Source organism: Nilaparvata lugens, chromosome 3, assembly GCF_014356525.2.
Source record: "Nilaparvata lugens isolate BPH chromosome 3, ASM1435652v1, whole genome shotgun sequence".
Taxonomy (NCBI): domain Eukaryota; kingdom Metazoa; phylum Arthropoda; class Insecta; order Hemiptera; family Delphacidae; genus Nilaparvata; species Nilaparvata lugens.
Genome location: NC_052506.1, coordinates 12,046,139 through 12,069,663, shown reverse-complemented (window position 1 = coordinate 12,069,663; position 23,525 = coordinate 12,046,139). Strand labels below are relative to the sequence as shown.

General features: G+C 35.4%; 2 protein-coding genes across 2 annotated transcripts in view; one reads left to right on the top strand and one right to left on the bottom strand.

Moving 5' to 3' along the window:
• The window catches only part of LOC111064568 (transcription termination factor 5, mitochondrial), a 35,868-nt gene extending 25,652 nt beyond the window's left edge, over positions 1–10,216 (top strand). The window contains exons 9-10 of the mRNA XM_039425362.1: positions 6,176–6,406; positions 9,075–10,216. Of these exons, the coding sequence (XP_039281296.1) occupies positions 6,176–6,406; positions 9,075–9,309 (466 nt within the window). The 3' untranslated portion in view covers positions 9,310–10,216. The remainder of the gene's footprint in view (positions 1–6,175; positions 6,407–9,074) is intronic.
• A 6,021-nt stretch (positions 10,217–16,237) lies between these two features.
• The window catches only part of LOC111064586 (insulin-like growth factor-binding protein complex acid labile subunit), a 312,048-nt gene continuing 304,760 nt past the window's right edge, over positions 16,238–23,525 (bottom strand). Inside the window, exon 2 of the mRNA XM_039425361.1 lies at positions 16,238–21,740. Within this exon, the coding sequence (XP_039281295.1) occupies positions 20,163–21,740 (1,578 nt within the window). The 3' untranslated portion in view covers positions 16,238–20,162. The remainder of the gene's footprint in view (positions 21,741–23,525) is intronic.

Below are 23,525 nucleotides of genomic sequence, written 5' to 3'. Positions count from 1 at the left end.
TCGTGACTGGCAACTTGTGTCTTTTTCCTGTTCGAGCTTCTTCTGAAAAATGGCTTGCTACAAGTACTGTTGTCGTAGAGTTTTGCTCTAAATTTTTTTCGTTTATTAATGTTGTAGATTGAGTTTTATATAAAATTTGTGCTGTGTGGTCAGATTTAGTTGTTAATGTAGTAAAGCCAATAGCCACTGTGTTTCAACTGTAAACTAGATAAGTATTTTAGCTCGTAGTTACTTGAAATAATTAGCCTTAAGATATTTTCTCTTCTGTATTTTGTGTATTTTCATCTGAAGATTATATGTTAATTTGCTCTGAAAACTGGATTTCTCATTCATAGGCAATAGATCCATTCACAGTTTATCAAGAATCTATTTTATTGGAGCCGACAACTATTCTTAGGTTGATAGGTGTTAAATGCTATTCCAACCGTTAAAGAAAAAAATGGTAGCACGGCAACTGTAGAAAATATCGAAAGAGTGAGGCAGTCAGTTGTGTGTTCTCCCAGCGTTCGGTCACAAATACGCAGTGCTATAGCAATTTCTGACTCCACTGTTCGACGAATTTTCATGAAGACCTTCAACTTCATCCCTATAAATGGCTGTTGTTCAGAATTGACTGAACGCGATTTTGTTGGCCGTCAAATGCATGTGATATGCTGATTGACAACCTGCCTGAAGACGCGGTCATTTGACAAGGCTCATTCCACATGCGGTTCCTCAATGTGATTTTTTATGGGTATTTGAAATCCCTGGTTTATGTCGATCGACCACGGACCATAGCACACCTCAAGAACAACATTCGCGACGCCGTTGCCAACATACCAATTTATATACTGCAACGAAATTTTAAAAATAGACTTTATCAGTGAATGCGAAATGGGGGTCGCCATTGATCTGATGTAATTTTCAAGACTGCATGAAAAAAAATTAGAAATTGTATTCTCATATAAAAAATATTGAAACAAAATCTAAAGTACTTTTGTTTTTATTGACCTTTCAAATAATTAAGTTTCTCTGGCGCACCTTGTACATTAACAAAAATGATCGAGAGAGAAACAATAAGGTAACCTTGTGCTATTCCTCTCCCAAATTTAGATAAGGTTACACATAGTCCGAAGTAGGATAAGTCTTTCACTTTACAAAATTTCAGTTCTTAATTATTTCACAAAGTAGATTTTTGAATTTAGATGCTTCAAAACCAAACATAGAAGAAAAAATTTTCATATTATCACTAAAATAGGAAATATCACATATTAAAGAAATGATTTTGAAGGACACAAAAAAATACAAACTTAATTCTAAAAGCACAGCTGACAGTCTTTTCTCTTATGAGTGTTAGATTTTTCCTTATTACATAATATTATTTCACCATTTTATCATTCATTTGTTAAATTTAAATGTCATAACCCCTGTATTATTTTTTACATTCCTCTCTCTTCTCCCGAGCGTTCCATTTCTCTTGGGGTCGGCCCTCCTAATCCTTTTCCGCCATTCCCAGCGCTGCTGAGTCAGTTCAGGCTCTCTAAATCCTGTATTATTTTTTACATTTTAGTATTATATTCTATTCTATAGTATCTTCCTTCCTCAGAATTCGACCACACTATTCTACTACCCAAAAATTATCTGTTCTTCCAGATGTTATAGGAAGTACAGTCCGGGTCTTGTAGCTTTGCCTATCGACGGAGGGCCACTATAGTCCATACAAAATTACTTCTGACTTGGTGGAATATGCTGCTCAGAGAAATGGAGGGAGATCAGCCAATTACAGTGATTAATAGAGTCATAGGTAGAAGCGCAGTTGCCAATTTGTCAGTCATCTGACTACTTTCAGACAGGAAACTTTGCAAGTGTAGCATGAGCACATGAACAGTCACTAGAAGTGGAGAACGCTGGCCGCTTCAAAACGACAATCCAAAAAAACTGGTTTTTGGGTATTGGTCTGTATGTGTGTGTGTGTGTGGTGTGTGTGTGTGTGTGTGTGTGTGTGTGTATGAGTGTATGTGCGTCTGTGTACACGATGTCTCATCTCCCAGTGGACGGAATGACATGAAATTTGAAACGTAAGGTCCTTACACTATAAGGATCCGACACGAACAATTTCGATCAAATGCAATCCAAGATGGCGGCTAAAATGGCGAAAATGTTGTCAAAAACAGGGGTTTTCGCAATTTTCTCGAGAACGGCTCCAACGATTTTGATCAAATTTATACCTGGAATAGTCATTGATAAGCTCTATCAACTGCAACAAGTCCTATATCTGTAAAAATTCCAGGAGCTTTGACCCATCTATGCAAAGTTTGATTTTAGATTCTCAATTATCAGCCTTCATATACATTTTAAACAAAAAATTTCAAGTGGAAAAGATTGAGCATGAAAATCTCTGCAATTAATGTCCAGTAACATTTCCACCTAGAATTGAAAATAAAATTGAAATCCGAGAAAATGTGATTATTAAATTGCAAACTGTTGGTTCTATTAAATCATTCACTACGAAGAGATAGCAGACCTCGTGTGTTTCCAGCGTTATTACTCCATCACCAGCTGTCTCATATCTTTGAATAGTAGACTTGAGATGCGCGAGTACACTAGCGTCAGGTGATCAATTTTCATAACGGCAAGGAAAGTTGTGTGAGTGCGCCACACCAGATTTTTACTTTTATTTAGAAGTTGAATAAAACTTTAATTTAAAAAACACTTACGGAGTGAAAATGCACTTACATTGGTAGTGACGATCGTTTGTTGAATATGTATTGATTTTGTGGAACTAGTGATGTGGATCGGGAATATTCCCAGTGGGAAGGAACTTATGATTTGGAAATATTTCCGGGAATATTTCCGAGGCCAAGAAATTTTGATAATTTAAGGGAATTTATGGGAACTTAAGGGAATTTATAAAATTGCTCTAAAAATGATTGAAAATGATCAATCCCACTCATATTTTACATCAATGTAATCAATAAACCATTATTCTATTTGATATTGATCAAGCCCAGCCACATTTTACATTATATAATCAATAGATCATCATTCCTTGAGCCTGTTTTTGCTCACTCACTCATTGTCTTTTAAAATACTCGTATAGTCCAGTCAATGAAACATTATAGAGGGAAAATTTTGGAACACAATTTTTGACCCCGTAGCTCTTTTAAGGGTAGTAAGGGGGTAAACATATCAAAAGTCCTCACTCCTCTACCCCCTGTGCTAAGGTGGTGGGGGTGGTTTGAAAGTGCCATATTTTGTTTTTTGCATATATCTCGAACAATATGCGCCTTCCGGAAATTGTTGTCGAGCACAATCATAATATTAAAGCAAAATTTGATATATCAAATTATCCTACAAGTTTCATTTCCAACATTTTTCCATATCTCTCATAGTTTTCTAGGTATGAGCTCTCTAAGGTATCACATTTTGAAGTAAAACCCTACCGGCTCCGATTTTTTCATCTTTTTGGCCTTATAACTTTTCAACGATTCATCCGTGCTAATCATGGGCTCATAGAGCATTATATATTCTCTTCAATTTCATCTATGGTCTCATTATTTTACGCATCTCCCAACGATTGTTGCAGCCGTTATAGTGTTGAGTGTGAAATCTTCAGTTCAACAACGGAGAGATCAATTTCAAATTTATTTATTCCACACTCATAAATGCATATACATGAATCAAACAAAGCTCAATATGACAATACAATCCAACCAAAGTGTAATAATAAACGGTAAGTGAAAAAACCACTGGCATAAGATGACTCTTGTTCGCCAGTGGGAAGTTAATTGTCAGGGAAATTGGGAGGGAATGTTTGGAACACAATATTTGACTTCGCAGCTCTGTTTGAAATAGTTAGAAGGTGAACATATCAGAAGTCCTCATCCCTACTCCTTGAGATTAAGGGATGAGGGTAGTTTAAAAGTTGCATTTTTTCATTTCTGGCTGACACGCATGTAACTGAGAAACAATGCATTTCAGCGTCATGGCTAACTAAGTAAAAATGAAACTAAATAAATTTCCTACAAGGTTTGTACGGTAGAGTCTTGTGATATCTTCTTTAGTTTTTGACATATTCACTTTTAAAATTGTAAAATCTTTGAAAAGACAATTATTCTTCCAACTTTTTGCACTTTCAGGGCTTATTACTCAACAAAAATGCATCGAAAAAATGTATTTTTTCACACAGGGGGTAGGAGTGAGAACTTTTAATATGATTACTCCCTTACTATCCTTAAAAGAAGAGCTACGGGGTCAAAAATTGTGTTCCAAAATTTTCCCTCTATAATCTTTCATTGACTGGACTATACGAGTATTTAAAAGACAGTGAGTTGTAGAGCATTCAATGCTCTTCAATGTAATGTATTATTTCATCATTTTATGCTTTTCATCAATTTTTATAGCAGTTTTAGTGTTAAGTGTGGTAGTAGTGAGGACTTTTTATATGCTTACCCCCTCACTATCCTTGAAAGGACTGCGAGGTCAAAAATTGGGTACCAAACTTTTCCCTCTATATCTTTTTGAGCATTCGTTGCCCTGGACTAGTATCTTATTACAATTTGAGTGAGCCTCAATAACTCTTGATAGGTTGTGAGCTGTGGAATTATCTTCTTTTTAATATTGAATTAAACTCGAGTATGCTCCTTGTTTTAGTTTAGCCTATTGTGCTGTATTTTATAATTTCCAATTTTTGGATTTATATTCTACTCTAATCTTTATTTAGGGGGTCAATTATTTTTGTGCGGAGAAATTGAATAAAATCAAATCATGCAATGAAACTTAAATTACACTCAATACTTTGTTGACTTTGTTTACCTGATCTACAGGCATTTATTAGTAAGTGAAAAATCTTATCTAACTAGTAAGACATAAAAATAGCATGATAATAGTGGTGCAATTGAATGATTTATTGAGTGCTCATTTCTCCTTTCAGTCTATGAACTTCAAATTACTGTTCTCTTTGAACTTACTACACTTTAGAAGTTATTCATCCTTATATTTCTTACATAAATCTGTTGTATAACAGGTGATTGAGACCTTGTGTAACAAAAAAAGGCTTTATCGGTCATTTTTTATGAAAGAGATAATAAATTTCCTCAAGTTCCCATAAATTCCCGGGAATTTATGATTTTTGGGAATATTTCCCTTAAATTCCCTGGGAATATTTTCTTGATCTTGAATTCCCGGGAATTTTACATCACTATGTGGAACTCCCCTAGTAATTGGGAAAAACACTGTTTTATTTGTCAACTCTACTTTTTACTTTTATTCAAAAGTTGAATAAAACTTGAATTTAAAAAAACACTTACGGAGTGAAAATGCACTTACATTGGTAGTTACAATTACATTTTCACTCCATAAGTATTTTTTTTTAAATTCAAGTTTAATTTTAAATATCGGGGCACCGAGCTTCGCTCGTTATTTATTTATTGATAAACAGAAGCTGTTTCTTCCCCGAATTTTGTTTTATACACTATAAATATTCCAAAGAGTAGGTTATGTTCCATACACTTGAATTCTGGTCCAATTTTCAGTCCAAACATTTGGAAACAGAAAAGTTCTAATTTAGATTGTTTACAAACCAAATTGAATAACAAAATAACACTCACTAATGACTTGAAAGTGAATGAAAATTATGATATACTGTTATTTAGAATGATATACCATTTCATGTCAACAAATCAGATTATTCTGATCAAATCGATTAAAATTTCTAGATTAATATTTCTCGTGAATAAGCTGATTGATTGCAAATAGTTGAACAGCTGAACATAATAATTCTGTCTCTCTTCCACACAGGCACTCACATCTTCTGCTACGACGAAATTATCATCTGTTTTTCCAAGGATGAATAATTATTATCCTCTTCATGTCCTTCAGCGAGTTTTCCCAGGGATGAGACCTAGTGCAATCGAATTTTTATATCATAAACCTACTATGTTCCAAATTTCGTGAAAATCGTTAGAGCCGTTTTCGAGATCCGTTAGACATACATAACCAGATAACCATATACAGAAATATTGCTCGCTTAATATAATAGGATAGTGGAAAAGTATGGATATGCAACAGAGTTGAATAGACTTGGAGTTGAAAGATAAAACTATGCTTTTTCAATAATAATTGTTGTGGGTGAAGTCTATGAACTTGAAAATTTAAATGTTCTGATTTAGTTCGATATTAATGTTTGATTTGACAGGAGAAAGGAAGGACTGGACAAGACGAGCGGAGCTGATGTAGTTTGGCTGCTGAGGAAACGCCTTGATGAAGTCTCGGTCGACGCAGACGCGATTAGAAGCAAACTAAAAAGGCATCCTCATTGGCTTTATGTGCCATTAACCAACATTAAAGCAACACTCGACTTTCTCCTTGAAAGAAAATTCACCAAGCAAGAAATATATAAAAGTCTTCTGATTTTGCTTTACCCACGGTAAGAGAACGTTCTAAAAATATTTTGTCCTAGTCATTCAATTTCAGCTGTTTTACATCCATGAAATCAAGCTGGTAAACAGCTAATTGTAGAACAAATAAACATATGATTCTCATTACAGCATTACTATACTGTAATAAAATCATATCACACAAAACTGCCGCCTTTTAGCGCTCCAGGTGGATGTTTTGTCAACTACAATCAAGAAATTCCTGATTCGAAACTTGTAAACTAGGTTATGTTCATAGAATGCATGTAGTAATGTCAGCACAAGCAGGTAATGTTTTCTGTTTCACAATTATTCTTTTCTAGATTATTATGACAAAAAATAGTGTAAGTTACTTGGACGTGAATGTCTCTTGCAGTGCTCAAATGAAATTCTAGTCTCGGCTGACGCCTCGACTAGAAACATCATTCTCGCCTGCAAAACGGCCCTTCCCGTCCTTGTGACTTGAGATACTATTGTGTAGTAGTGGAGGTAATAATAATATTAACTAGTAGTTATATTAAAAAAGAAGTTGTTGACCAAAGAAGTTATTGACTCTTTGAATGTTTTTAATTTTTGTATTGGCCTATGAGTGCATATGCGTTCATATACTATTAGTTCTGTGAACAGTAGACCTCGTGCAGTTGAAAGTCACAGTCTCCATCAGTGAATTATGTCATGTCCTGACGTAATGGCGATATATCGGTGTGTAAACAACTAATGGCTGTTTGGGTTGTTGTATCGACAATAATTATTATATAGCACTTCCAGTTATCAATATTGCATGCCTCATTGCTTGAAAATAATATTCCACACGACAGCTGATTTTTTACCAAGTTACATTGAGATATTAATTGCATGCAATTAATAGTCCACTCGACAGCTGATTTATGATGAATAATTGAATGGCTCCCCGGAAAAATGTTACAAGCGCCAAAATTTGAGTACTCGAATTTTTTATGGAAAAACGTTCCTTGTTCTCTTGCCTATCATGTAGTGACATCTATTGATCAATTTTATAAGTTTTACTAGAAGTTATTGGTGGGAGAAGTTTGCACTCCCGGGAAAAACGTTCCATACCCGGTGCAATAACTCTGACACCAGACCTCAACCAGCCAGGTCACTCGATATTATGCCTCTGACATGACCTAACGACTGCTTTTTAGTAGTGGAGGTAATATTGAGGTAATGAACAAATAACCATATTGAATAGAATGCCTTAAAGTTTCAGTGAAAAATTTACTTGAAACCAGATACCAGTTTCAGCTATTACACCATTGTTCATCTATATTCCACTTCAAGTAGTTTATTGTAGGAGATTAAGTGATTGACTATGGTGTAACAACAGAAACTGGTATCTTTTCATTTTTAGGATTTTGTGGTGTGATAACTTTCATTTAACCCGTGCTCAGCAAGGGTCCAATTAAAAACTTGACAAACTGAAATCTTAACTTAATCTTGACTTAATGAAATCTTGAAGAATTGAAAATAGGTCTATAACCATCCTCGTTAAATGAAGAATCTATATGCAAAATTTAAAGTTAATCAGTCCAGTAGCTCAGACGTGATGATGCGTCATTCGTGAATTTACTATCCCGTACGTGTATAAGCCAGTCCTTTCCTTTATTATAATATAGAATCCTCATTTCACTCCCTAAAGTCAACTAAGTCACAGACTTGTATTGGCATCACAAGCCAACAGTTAACCACACTCATTTCAAGGTCATTTCACACCGCCGTAGCCTAGCTTGAAGTTGAAATACGCCTTTTGAAAGATGTAGCCAACCTTTCTCCAAAGTTAACCTAAGCTACGCCGGTTTGAAATGGAAAGATTGATTATCATTAGGATATACGTCGACTACGTCTTTCAAACTATACTAAGGCGGTGTGAAATGGCCTTAAATGCTACATAGGTTATCAACTATTTATTCATTCATTTATGATTCACAATCAACTTAAGAATAAAGAACCAGACTACAGTCCAAACTTCTTTTTATCCCAATTTCATAATAGCTATTTATGTATTAAGAGCGTAATGCGTGACTTTATCGCTCGCGCAAAACAGTTATTACGCGACGCGAAGCGGAGCGTGATAATTTTGCAAGAGCGATAAAGAAGCATTACGCGCGAATTACATACAAAATTTTTTCTACAACTGCACAAACCTGTTAAATCACTTATATCTGGCGGAGTTTATAATAATTTGTCTACACTGATATCCATCATGGCTGTAGAATCGGTACAATTACCGACTTTTTAGGTTAAGATCTGACCGAGAGTGGGTTGTCTTTTGGCAAGCTGCTTATCAGCTGATTAGCGAGCGTAAAGAAACTCTTCTGCACATGCGCGAATGATTTGAGAGCGTAAAGAAAATCTACTGCGCATGTGCAGATGGTTAGCGAGCGAAAAAGTAGATTCTCCTCAGAAATAAGCTGTTTTACGAGGAGAATAGAATATGTAAATTCTTTCTTTACGCGCAGTTGTAGAAAAAATAAATTGAAAGTTTCGACCTATGACTCTATTCATCACTGTAATTGGCTGATCTCCCTCCATTTCTCTGCGCTGCATATTCATCCAAGTCAAAAGTAATTTTGTATGGACTATAGTTTAATCACGAGTTCATTTCAATATTGTTTTACGATATTGTTGATTTTTAAAACTATTGTATTTTCATTTTTTTAGGAACATTGTTGAGCAAGAACTTGACAAATTATCGTCTCAGGATGGCATCGAGTGCTGTAAGCAAGGAAACGAACTGAGACAGGAAACCATTCTCCCTCTCACTTTGTACTTTATCGAACTTCGACACCATTTCAGCCCTGAAGCAATATGGTCTTACGGAAAGTCGGTAGATTACGAAAAACAAACAGAAGCCACCAATGATAACAGATATCAATACATCATGACAAATACATGAGTGTCATTACATCAATTACACGTGATTGACTATGGAGTAACAACAAAAACTGGTATCTTTTTATTTTTAGGATTTTGTGGCGTGATAACTTTCATTTAACCCGTGCTCAGCAAGATTTAACTTCTAGGTGTGAGAAAATATTTCAAGTTTCAATTCTAGTTGAACTTTGGTATTATTTCGGAATCTCTTGAAGGTATAACGTTCTGTAAATTGTAAATACAGTAGAAGATCTAAACATGTATTTATGTATCTAGTTGTAAATAATACTAGGTAATCAAAAACTTTCTATTATTTTCTAAAGCATAACTTATTTATATTCATTGTAAGGACCTTCACACACATATCGATTTTTGTTCGTACGATATTTTGCCGTCCTTATAAATTCTATTAGATTAAACAGATGATTTCAAACAGATGACGTTTGTCAAGTTCCGTCTAATCTAATAGAATTCATAATGACGGCAAAATATCGTACGAACAAAAATCGATGAGTGTGTGCGGGGCATTAGATTAGCAGTATATCTTCCAGTATGCATTCTACATTAACATCATTTAATAGGTATTGAAGAATTTATATTTTCATACAGTATTTTTTTCTTCCTTTGGCTGTATTCTCACTTTCTACTTAATTTATTATTGATATGATCGCAGTATTGCAGTATTCAATTGCTATGAAAAGATTTGTTACTAGCACAAGTCTCAGTTAAACAAAAATATACAGTGGCATCTCAAAATAGTAGGTACATCTCAAGGGATCGTTAAAAAAAATGTAGGTACCCTATTACGAGGTCTGTACTAATTCGGGGTGTGTACTGAATTAAGGCTAAAAATAAACTTTCTACTGATGATATTTTTCAAAGTTTTTCGACTTGTATATCATCAAGCTATCAACATGAAAAAGTTTTCTTAGGAGAACATTTTTTTCCCGATAATTACTTTTTGAGATATGAGCGCCTAAAGTTTAAATTTTTGGGACAGAACATTTCAAGTTCGTTAAAGATAAATCCATGAGATTAAGAGAATAGATTCTTCATGGTATTGTTGATATAATAAAATGAAAATTTTCTGAAAGTATCAATTTTTGAAAAAGTTATCCAATTTACTAAAATGACCAAAAATAACTTTTAGTTGAGTTATTTTCGGTCATTTTTGGTAAATTTAATAACTTTTTCAAAAATTGATATTTTCAGAAAAGTTTTGTTTTATTAGATCAACAATACCATGAAGAATCTATCCTCTAAATCTCATGGATTTATCTCTTACCGAACTTGAAATGTTCTGTCCCAAAAATTTAAACTTTAGGCGCTGATATCTCAAAAAGTTATGATCGGAAAAAAATGTTCTCCTGAGAAAACTTTTTCATTTTTATAGCTTGATAGTATACAAATCGAGAAACTTAAAAAAATATCACCAGTAGAAAGTTTATTTTTAGCCTTTGCACAGCCTTAAGGATGAAAGCTATAAATGACTTAGTGCCGGTTGCACAAAAGCCGGTTTAATTTTAATCGTGATTAATTCCACGAGAACCAATCAGACAAGCCGTATTATCAGAAAGGCCTCCTCCGATTGGTTCTCGTGAAATTAATCACGGTTGAAATTTAACACGCTTTTGTGCAACCGGGCCTTAGACGTTTCAACGGCCTGAAGAAAAAACACTATAACGTGGAAGTATAACGGGGTGTACTATTTCGAGATTCTACTGTACTAATAGTTACAAAACATTTTGTAAAGTAATTATTACTTTTTACTTGGAGAGACATGCGCGGCAGAGAAAGGTAAGGAAATAGCGGCGCGATGTTGCCGTTCTAAACCGGCCAGCGTTCATCTATTGAGTGTTCAATAGTGCTCATGATAAACGCACGAAGTTTCCTGTCTGAAAGCACTGAGTCGACTGAGTCTAATCGACAAATTGGCAACTGCGCTTCTACCTATGACTCTATTCATCACTGTAATTGACTGATCTCCCTCCATTTCTCTTCGCTGCATATTCCTCCAAGTCAAAAGCAATTTTGTATGGACTATAGTTCAATCAAGAACTATTTGTAAGTTGAACTACACTTGTGATTGAACAAGAATATCATTGTTTTAATTTTCCAATCATTGTAGTTTGTTGATATGAAATGAATTTTAACAATTACTAATTTTTTTCGATGTTTCATTTCTGAAAGCACTGAGTCGACTGAGTGTAATCAACAAATTGGCAACTGCGCTTCTTTCTATGACTCTATTCATCACTGTAATTGGCTGATCTCCCTCCATTTCTCTGCTCCGCATATCCCTCCAAGTCAGAACTAATTTTGTATGGACTTAGTCACTGGGTCTAAAAAGGCATGCTTTATTGTGTTCATAAAGTCATTATCATTGATTGAATAAATAAAATGAATTACTGGGCTCGCAGATAAATCTTGAGATTTGAAACATGACCAAGATTTGATGAGACATCCCCAAAAATGCAGTTAAGAAGTGTCAGTTAATATATTTTTAATATCAATAACAATAACGGAATAATCAACAGTTCTTCAGTTCACATGAAAGTTTATATCATTGATTGAATAAATAAAATGAATTTCTGGTCTCGCAGATAAATCTTGAAACATGACCAAGATTTGATGAGACATCCCCAAAAATTCTGTTAAGAAGTGTCAGTTAATATATTTTTAATAACAATAACGGAATAATCAACAGTTCTTCAGTTCACATGAAAGTTTATATAAGATAGAAATTGAATGAAATTACTTTCAATTAAGGTTCTATCACAAAATATTAATTTGGAACCAACCAGCAACTTCCGGTTTACACTTCCACTTCAATCCTCAATTCAGAGTACTTAAATCCTTAATTAATTACCGTTTAAGCCAAAATAAAAACGACAATTAATAAGAAGCTTAAACGCTAGTTTGGCTTAAACGGTATTCAAATAAGGATTTAAGTACTCTGAATATTGTGGATTGGAAGTGTAAACCGAATGTAAATACAGAATCCTTTTAAGCAGCGTTACACATAATCATGCGCTTTTAACTGGTTTGCAATAATTAAGTGCTTTCTTGGACTATTTTATGGGTAGAATAGTTATAAATGCGCATTTGAAAACACTGCTTGAAAGGGCTATATAAGATGTCATTGTAAAAATGTGACAAGGTGAGGCCTAAGCACTAGGGTCTAGAGACCACTTTCAGTCGCCCATGTATGATGTCGATGTGGCTTATGCAACGTCCACAGATTCTTTCTACTATATTATAAAAAAGTAAATTCGTATGGTTTCTTGTTGGTGGGGAGTCCCTTGCGCCGGGAAGGTCTCACCGCCTGAATATACAATTTAAGCCGTCAATGGGCCTTACGACTGTCATACTTTAGCCGGGAACGACAATTTAACGTGCCCATCCGATAAAAAGGGAGTGTTTTCTACTATAAAGTGAGATTTACTTCAACCTAATAGCGTTCCTTATAAAAACATTTCATGCTTCCCATCAATCAATGCTGATAGTTGAGAGGTTATCTCATTATAGAAGTTTCGTTAAATCAATACAAACATTAATAGCCATAACATTTTTTTCCTACAGTTACGTTGAAAAGTGGCCATTGCTGCACTGATTACAGAACGCAAAGAATCACTTTTCCGCTCTAGTGCGGGAAAAATTTTTCTGCACTCCAGATTTACAACATGGCAACGCAAAATACTTAGTAGGTTATATGGAGCAACAGTGCAGCAAAATCAAAATGAAGTTGGTAACAGTGACTGGGCTGCTATAGTGAGAGAGGTGCAACGAAGCACAACGCGCTAATTATTATTCATTATATATTATAACCAAGGACAACGAGGACTTTAGGATTTTAGGATTAAGGTTTTTATCAATAATAAAATTACACAGAAAAACATTTGATGGATTTCAGGCAATTTTACCCATAATTACCCACTTTTCATATTCAATGGTAACTGTAGGAAAAACTTAATGTGAAATACGTGCGCAAAGTTCCTCTGCTGCACTCAACAAACCATTCCGCCCTCGCCTACGGCTCGGGCGTAAACGTTTCTTTCGGTGCAGCAAACTGTCACTTTGCGCACTAGTTGCACAAATAACTATTTAAACTTCTTGTGGATGCTACATAAAATTATAGATGAATAAAATAACCTAGTATGATAGTAAAAAGTATTACGTCCTATAGTGAGGTCCATGTTATAATGGCAGTGGAGAAAGCTAGGAGAACAACGTTATCGATCCTCTGTCTTGTCAATGCCTTCTATAGATACAAGTTAATTGATGTAATATTAACTGTTCATTCTCGTTTAAAATAATCAATTATATTTTACTAAGCAAGAAATAATATTTTTCGATAATTTCGAATCCCAAATAGCTTGGCGAATGTGTTGAAGAGGTTGGAAGTGAATTGTGTCCCGCGATCTGTAGTCACAGTTTCTGGGAAACCAAAACGAGATATCCAGCAATCCAAAAGTGCATGACACACTGTCTCTGCAGTTATGTCAGATAGTGGATAAACTTCTGGCCATCGAGTAAAACGATCTGTGACCGTTGAGAAATATTTTAAAGATCGTGCAGGAGGAAGTGGGCCAATCAGATCGACGTGGATATGAGAAAATCTTATTGTAGGTGTCACAAAATTTCCACAAGGAGCATGAACATGTCGAGTAATTTTTGATCGTTGACATCCAGTCCAATCGCGAGCAGAATCTCGACAGTTCTTGTTCATGTTTGGCCAAACAAATCTGTTGCTGACTAACTTGAGTGAAGCATTGGGTCCGGGATGACTCAGGTTATGGAGGCTGTCAAAGACTTGTCGTCTAAAAGGTTGTGTAATAAACGGTCGAGGTTTCCCTGTAGATACATACATCACAGAGCACAGTAAGTGGTTATCCGGGAATGGGTACACGTCCCAATGAGAGAGAAGAATTCTCTGGCGTTAGTTTCTTAATATCTTCATCAATTTCTTGAGATTTGACCAATAAATCATAATCAAGAGTTGTATTAATAGCTTCAATACGTGAAAGTGTATCAGCAACAATGTTTTGGGTGCCTTTGACATAATGGCCCATATGAATAAAACCAGAGCAAATGCTCATGAGCAAAAGCATTGAGCATAAGGTTTTGCTCATGAGCAAAAGGTAGAAGCAAAAGCATTTGCTCATTTTGATATGAATAAGATTTACCTTATACTCTTACCTTATGCTCCTGAACTCTGGAGCAAATGCTCACGTATTTTAAATTTAAAGATTTTTCATCAGCTGATTCACTTTTGTAGCCTTTTGTTTTTATAGCTCACGGAAGCGCTAAATATGCAAGTAGGGTGCACCGCTTGTGTTTGCGTCGTCTGCTCTGTTTTCTATTTATGAATAGAGTTTTAGGTTAGTTGAGTTTAGAATTTTGTAGCGTGAAAAAATGTCATCTCTATAATAATCTTCAGCATATTCTTATAATATCAATAGCCTTCTTCTTATATTCGTCTACACTCTCTTCTTCTTAAATGCCTATTTCCTATTTCCTATTTTGTGATGGCTATCTTTATAACAGGTAGCTTTTGTATTTATTCTTTTGTAGGAATAATGGTGATATATATCATGGTTGAATCTAAAAAGAGTTTTATAGTTCTCAACTATTGGTTGTGATCGTATCTTGTATAGTTTCCTCTTCCTCATACGAATTAGTTGAGCCTTTTTACTATGAGCAAAAGGTGATAAGCTGCTCTAGACTAGACTCACCTTTTTTGAAGCATTTGCTTCAAAAGTTGAGCAAATGCTCTAGTTTATTCATACAATTTTGAGCATAAGCTTTTACTTTTGAGCAAATGCTCAAACTATTTTTTTGATGAGCATGAGCAAAAGGTTTTGCTTACGTTTATTCATAGAAAATGAAGCAAATGCTCCATATTTTAGTAGCATGAGCAAATCTTCTTCTTCTTCTTTGTCTCTCCCCAGTATGCCTTACAGCGTTGGGGTAGCCTCGGTCCACTTCCTCCATTTATCCCTATCCCTCGCCATCCTCCTCATCTCCGGAACCGTCTTCCCTCTTCTTCTCCCTAGGGAGAAGAAGTATGAGCAAATGCTCAACTTTATTCATATGGCCCATTGTATATCTGTTGAAAACTCAGAGATGAATGATAGTTGGTTTAGTTGAATCGGTGGAAGTTTTTCACGGGTTCTGTTGAAAAGCATAGATTAATGGTTTGTGGTCTGTGTAGATAGTGAAAGGGTGTCCTTCTAAGAGGTGGCGAAAATGCTGCACCACTGCATAAACCGCAAGTACCTCACGATATATGCAGGCCACGTCGGGGTCACCAATATAGCAATTCAACTTGATTTGATGATTCCTATGTTTAAATTGAATTATGGAACTAAATGAATAATGAATTGATTTTAATGTTGAATGACAAATTGAACTTTTGATAAATATTAAAAATAAAACTGTTAAAAGTTATAAACAAAGTTTGCCAGTTGAAAACATCGCAGGTGGCAATCAGATGATGCGCCACAATACCATTGCTAATCAAACACTGCCATTATAACGTGGAAGTATGACAGTATTAAGGCCCATGATTGACGGCTTGACTTATTATAAATTCAGGCGAGGTGGAACTTTCGTCAGGGACTCCCCAGCAATAAAATCCATAAGAATATTATTATTACCTAGTGATTCCAACTTGAAAGGCAATAACTTTCACTTTTTTGAAAATCAGAAGATATTCATGATTTTAAATCTATTTATTCACATAAAACGTTTGACAGCTAATTTTGTTTAACAACCAATTCATCAAATGGAGATGTTGTGAAACTTTGCAAGGCATACCAACTGATAACTTGTGAATATCAAAAACTGAATGGAAGGTGAATTCATAATATTGTGCTACAGCGTAACATAAACGGGGAACATCTTTTCTCTAGGAATAAATGGAAAATATGTTTTAATAAAACGAAAGATTTGCGAATTAGAAAAATTTATTTTTAACTTTATTTCTATAACTTTCACATAATTACCAAGGTGATGAAAAATAACTTCATTCATATTATATATATTGTAGAAAGTTTTAAGTTTATATGTCACAGCTTTGTGGATTTCTCCATTGAATCAATGACATAAAAATTAATTTACATCTCAGTTACAAATCATTTTTATACTACAATTAAATTTATATTGCTTAGAGAAATAAGGCTCGAATAGGTACTTTACTTATTCTGATTCACAAATATTTACAAATAAATTATACAACACAGTCAGTTTCTAAAGAGAAAATTACAAAAATCATGGAATTTTCATTATGGTACCTATTAAGGTGCTTGTATTACTCGCCATGGACTAGAGAAAAACTAACGTCTATATTTTACATAAATTTGTTGTGTAGCGTACAATAATCACTATACTTATTTGTGAGGTTCAATACCAGTGGAGGATCAAGCAGCCGATAAACCAACTCACCAAATCACAATATTAAATTCCAATATTTATACGTTTCAAAGACTGAATTGAACAGTGAAATAGCTTCTAACAAAAATCCTCTTCAAAGGTAATCCTCTCGTAAAATTTAATACACCGTCTCTCTCCAACAAATTATTGCTTTGTGGCTTGTGAACATGATGAATCCTTCGTAACTACAAATTAAACACTTCTGTAACTTTTATTGCAAGAAAATTATTTCCAATGCCGGCAAATTACTTAAGTGTTTTGACTTGAACATGGTACCCTAAGTTGAATCCTGGTAATTTATTTTTTCAGCAAAACAAACTACCAATTATTTCAAACCAGAATCATCTACAACCAGTTCAAGTATCTCCATACAATCACGCGTTACTATTGACATTTCTTATGAATGTACTCAAATGTAGTTGTAAGTAGATAGGTACTTGAAAATGTAGAAAATACATCGTTTATCAGTATTGCATTGAATATCAAATGAACCGCAATAGTGGAAATCAATTGAAAAATATTATAAGAATATAAAAATTAGAAGATTCAAGGATTGAATGTTTGTTTACAGGAGAGTATTGTGAAAACATATATTTTGAAGTTGAAGAAAAGGATTTTATCAGACATTGATATCTTTCACTCGACTCCATTCAAAGCACAGTAAAGCTGTGTTTTCACCAAAGTTAATAACAAAATGCTAATAACTTAATACTTATAGATTCTATTATATTGAACATATCTTATCATACACATGATGAACATATGTGTTTGTCAAGTTCCGTTCAATCTAATAGAATCTATAAGGATTAAGTTATTCGAATTTTGGTGGGAAGTACTGTTCGACAGTATTTATATAATGTAACCTTTTGATTATATTACCTACTCAATTCAATGCAAGATTTTTCCTTATAGTAAATTATTGCACTGTATCTGAAAACAATGGAACTGAATGTATCGAAGTCAGTCTTAATGATTTTTCAAGTCATCTAACTATCTTCCAGAGATATTCTTTATGCAAACTCAAAACTACATTGCCCGGTCAGAGGGGACAAAAAATAAACTTCGAGTATGAGGATAACATGAGAAAAAACATTTTTAAAGCTTCGTTGTGTTTAAAGCTCCTTTCTTTTGTTACATTTGAATAAATTATATTGATACTGGTTTGCATGATAATGGTGATAAAACTGCATCATATTATTTTAAAAAATATATAGAAACACGTTGTTGATAGGGCCTAAATAAAGTTAAACTAAAAATTATTAGCACACAAATTGAAACACATCTGAATAAATAAAATAATATGATGTTATAAGTTGATTTCTCTGCAGCATCAACTTGAAATTTTAATCTGGACTGAAATTTCATTTTTTTGTATTCATGATAAAGATGTAATCATGTAATGAGTACACAAATCGTGGAGGTGGGGGTTACAAGTTGCACCTCCCATTAATAATTAATGGACTACTCATTAAATGCATGGAAGATAGGAGAGACTATGAATGGATTGGATAATCTCTCTAATCTCAAATTCATATTCCATTCAAAACAGTACTGAAAGATTTGTAACTCTGAAATATCGGTATTGAAATCATTATATGAAATTTTGAAAGTTGATACATTTTCTCTAAATTGATTCTATGAGAACAGCAGATTGTATATCCAATCATTGAAAAATGTTGGTTTAGAGTTCTCGATCTACCACTACAAAAAGAACAAAAAATAAGTCATTTTTACGACAAGTTTGAATAACTTCAAGATGCCGCCAAAGAACAAGAATTAAGAAAAGATGAAGAAGTTTAATAGAATGCTTAAATAAATTTGCAAAATCAAGTAATTTCTTATTTTTAAAATGCAAAGACATTGGTTTGAAGAATTGACACTTGAGATAAAAGAAAGATAGAGATTTCTGGAATAATTTCATGGAACAAGGCTTATGAATATGAACTATCCATAAAAATAAAATAATCCAGAAAATCACAAAAACATAAGAATTGGACTTTTAAAAGGGAAATATTTAAAGACCAAGATGATATTTTCAGGGAAATTATATGGAATTTTCCAATTTTGCACTAGTTCTCATTTTAAATCTATTCCATTCATTAAAAATGTTACCTTGAAGTTTCAAAGTTGGATGAAAATGAACATGTTTTTAGTTTGAAATGTTTAATATATAAGTTGACTGACACTATTATTATTTGTTCGTTTTTGTACCAGACAAGATTTTTAATTATAAACCTATCACATTAAAACAACTTGTCAGTTCAATGGAATGATATTTTGTACCCGAAATGAAAAACTTGTTTTCTTACAACAAAAATGCAAAATACTTTCTTTGCAATATCACACTATATGTTGTAAAATTTTGAGTAATGAAAATTTAATCGACTTTTAAAGCTCTACCTACTCAATCAAATTTGATTTCTCACCAGGTATAAAAAATAACAAACTTACTATCACTCAAATATTCAACCTTTACATAATAATATACTAACATAGACCTAACAGCTACAGTGATTGCACATACACAACCTACATACCTGAGTTTCACGAAAATATATACAATTCTCAATCATTTATAAAGAAGAAAATTTCGTGGATCAAACTACTAAAAGAGATCCTAAAATACTGTATAGTGTTATGATGTTTCAAGTCAGTGGAGGACAAATCAATAAATAAGTGAACATCCTATTCAGTTGTACTGTTTTCAATGGTGATGAATCTTACTGAATTTAGAGTTACACATTCAATACCAGTACTGAACTTGAGCAATGTATTGTTAGAATTTTCTGGAAGTTATTCTCAAATCTTTCTATCTCATATGTGTATCATCAACATTCTTATCAAAGCGACAAACTCAAACAGTGTCCAAAATATTAAACTTTTGTTTATGTGCATTCAACTGTCGATTTTGTTCCAGTAGGCTATTTAGAAGTTTTTTGTGTTCAATATTCAATCAGACTCACACTAACACAACAATATAAACGCGTTATTGGTTCGAAGAAAGTTTCACAAAGAGCTGACTCATTCAACACACATTGTTCAAATATCACAAAATACAAGATGAGATGATTACACGTGTTTGTCGTGTTGACCGTGGGCAGGATTGCAATGAGGCAAGTGGTGATGGGTGATGATGACTAGCCATTATTGTTGGTGTTGCAGATGGTGGAGATGGGTGAGGCTGGTGTTGAGCTGCTGGCGGCCGCAGCTGTTGATTTCGCAGTAGATGTTGTTGCGGCTGCTGTCGCCGCGGAAGGTGCCGTTGGAGAAGGTAGATCGGTAGACGTCGCCTCGCATGTAGGAGAAGCCGTTGACGGCGGCCGTGCCCCTGGAGCAGTGTGGGGGTGGTGGGGGCGGCGCTCGGCCCCCGGCACTCGCCTCCTTCTCGCCTCCCTGGACGAAGAACACGTTGGGAGGGGGACTGGAGGCGAATAGCTCTAGCTACAGTTCCGTCACAGGAATTTTCAGTCCTTGAGCCTGTCCTGAACGAATGACAAAGTCATCTTCGGAGAATGTCTTCTGGTATTCGCTCTCCTTACTGCTCATGACTCTCTTGTTCCACTGGCAGTCTTTGAGCAGGCCGTGCACCTGCCGCCTGTACGTGTAGAGCAGGATGCCGAGCAGCGCGGCCAGAGCCACCACAATGCCGCAGATCGCGCCTATGATCGCCTGCTGGCGCGCGCCGTGCAGCGAACAGCCCAGTTCGTCATCTTTCAGTGTTTTCAGCGGCTTCTCCCTCAGATTGGGGGGAGCACCACACAACACCTGACTCACGTTTCTGCGAGCGAGCAGCAATTCCCTCAGCCACAACAGCGAACAGCCACAGTTGATTGGATTTTCGGACAAGTCCAACTTGTGCAGTTCTGGCCATGCTACCAGTGATTCTGAAAATGTTTCAAAAGCATTATCACGAAGCACAAGGTGTCGCAGGTGAGGAAGACCTTCTAGTGCACCATCTTCTAAAGACTTCAATTTCTTATTACTATAGAAGATGAGAGATTCTAAGTTCAAGTTATCAGACAATGCTCCCTTTTCCACTCGTTCCAGGAATGGAGCAGCTGACACATCGAGCTTGCGAAGTTTCTTCAGTCCTGAGAAAGCATTAGCTTCTAATGCGGTGAAATCGTTCTGCCCGATGGAAAGCTCTTCAAGCCTGGTGAGGACTCCCAGCTGTTTGGTCGGTATTTTGGTCAGTTTATTGTCTACTAGTACAAGATTTCTCAAGACAATTAGACCACGGAAAGCGTTCTCACTAGTATTAAGAAGACCGGCTCCAGTCAAGTCGAGACTGCTGAGTCGGTTGAGGCCCTTGAACGAGTCATCGGGCAGCAGGGTGAACGAGTTGAGTCCGACCTTGAGTTCGGCCAGGCTGCCGAGAGGGAGGAACGAGGGTGTTGGCACGATGCGCAGCTGGTTGTCATCCAGGTAGAGGACACGCAGTGATATCAGACCAGCGAACGCCTCCGAGTCGATGCGGCTGATTCGGTTCTGGCCCAGATCGAGTTGCTCGAGCTGAGATAGGATGCTGAACAGTTTGTCTGGAAGATCTTCGAGATAGTTTCCTCGCAAATTTAGGATAGTCAACTGTTTCAAGCCTTCGAAGGTCTTGTTGGAGATCTGCGATATTTTGTTGTGACTGAGGTGGAGTTGGACCAGTTTGAACTGGAACTGGAAGCTCTTGTTGGGGATGGTGACGAGGTTGTTGTGCGACAGGTCGACGAACTGCAGCTGGCTGTAGAACTGGAAGGCGGCGTCGACCGACTTGACCTTGTTGTACTGCAGCACCAGCTGCTGGATGGCCGGGTTGAGGGTGATGGGCACCACGTTGAGGTTGGCCTCGATGCAGGACACCACCAGTTTGTCGTCGTCGCAGTTGCAGTTGGCCGGGCAGAAGGTGTTTGCTACCGTCGCCGCTGGCAGCGCTGCCATCGCCACACACACGGCCACTGCCACCCAACGCCACGCCACTGCCATCCTCACTCTACCACTGCCAACGCCACTGCATCGCCCTCCATTCACCTGCAACAAACACCACTACTATTAGTCCACTTGAACAAACTATTCACCAATTCCCAATACACAAATCATTCAAATTCCATTACTTGATAATTTAGACAATTAATTTTTATAAAATTAACTATAAAAGCATTCATTTCAATTTTACAGTAGGCTATAATCTTAAAAAGAAACAATTATACGATGGGCAGTAGTAGTAGGCTATAATCTAAAAAAGGCCTAGTAAACAAATTATTCACATGAAAAAAATAGCTATTAGTCTACTTGAAATCGTAACGTCCAGTTCTACTGTGTTAACTAATTTATTATTGATGTTTGAAGCAAAATCATAATTTAGAAAAATATTTTTATGAAATTAACTATACAAGCATTCATTTAATTTTAAAATAGGCAGTAGCAGTAGGCTATAATCTAAAAAAAAACTTAGTAGACAAATTATTCACATGAAAAACAGCTATTAGTCTACTTGAAATCACAAGACAACAACTAATTGATTACTAATCTTGAATACTAATGTTTTCTTGAATTGCATGGCCCACATTGTATGAACAAATGCGATAGATTACAACCGCAAGGTAGATATTTGTACAGATTATAGCTTACTGCTACTACCTAATGTAGAATTGAATGAATGCTTGTACAGTTAATTTCATAAAAAAATATTTTTCTAAATTATGAATTTGCTTCAAACATCAATAATTGACCAAACGTAGTGAGGTCTACGTTTAAACTTGATTTGCTTTTGTTTGTCTGTATGTAACGCGATTATGGCCAAACGCCTTGATAGAATTCGATGAGATTTGGCAGAAATATTCCTTTTTCAACTGCGCGTCGTTGAAAAGAAAAGGAATTCCTCCATACTCTGATAATTATCAGTATAATTATATATCATCTACTTTGAAGATAGGATCAATCAGACTATAGAATTCATGATCAATCAGCTGACAAATGGATTATTCATTAATCATATGGGATACAAATTCAAACGTGAACTGAGTTTATTAACATTAGTGAGTTTTTGATCTTGGAGAATACAAATAACAGTTTTTAAGAGTAATTTAACTGTAATTTTCAACTGTGAATTGTGATGTCACTAGAACAGGTGACATCAGATACTTATGGATGAGAAAACTGCATTAGGTCTACTGTTCACAGAACACTAGTAAATTAGTTAACACAGTAGACCTGGACGTTACGATATAATTTATTATTGGATCTTATGGAAAATGTATTCTTAGATTGCATGAGCTACTCTGAGAGTGATGAGAAAATGGTGAGAAATTGGGGAGACTAATTTATGAGGTGGCTGAATTTGGGGGATGACTTCAAACGTTTCACACTATTCATTTGATACTGGCATCCATTAATAATTCAAGATACAATTTCAATTTACATTCAAATTGGAAAATTGTGTGCAATTTTTTCTCTCAATCTTGTTACACATGCTTCAGGAGTGAACTAGCGGTACACCCTAGCATAGGTCGACACAATTTTCTACTTGGCTTGCGTGCTGAGTTGCTGAGATTTTCAGCTGACTGCAAACCTTGGGATTTTAACGACTTGCCCACGCCATAACTTTTGCAGCATTACTATTCATCTGTTTCAGTAAAAAGTTTATAGGTGATTTACTGAGCATAAAGTGGGTCCACCATCAATTAAATACCGCACAGTACCAACTCGTTAACGATCCTTTCCATAACAGAGGAGTAGTTAAAGTTTTTATGGTACTCATAGTATTTTTCAAGCTGCAAAATGTTTGTTCTGTGTGAAATGAAATAATTATGAATT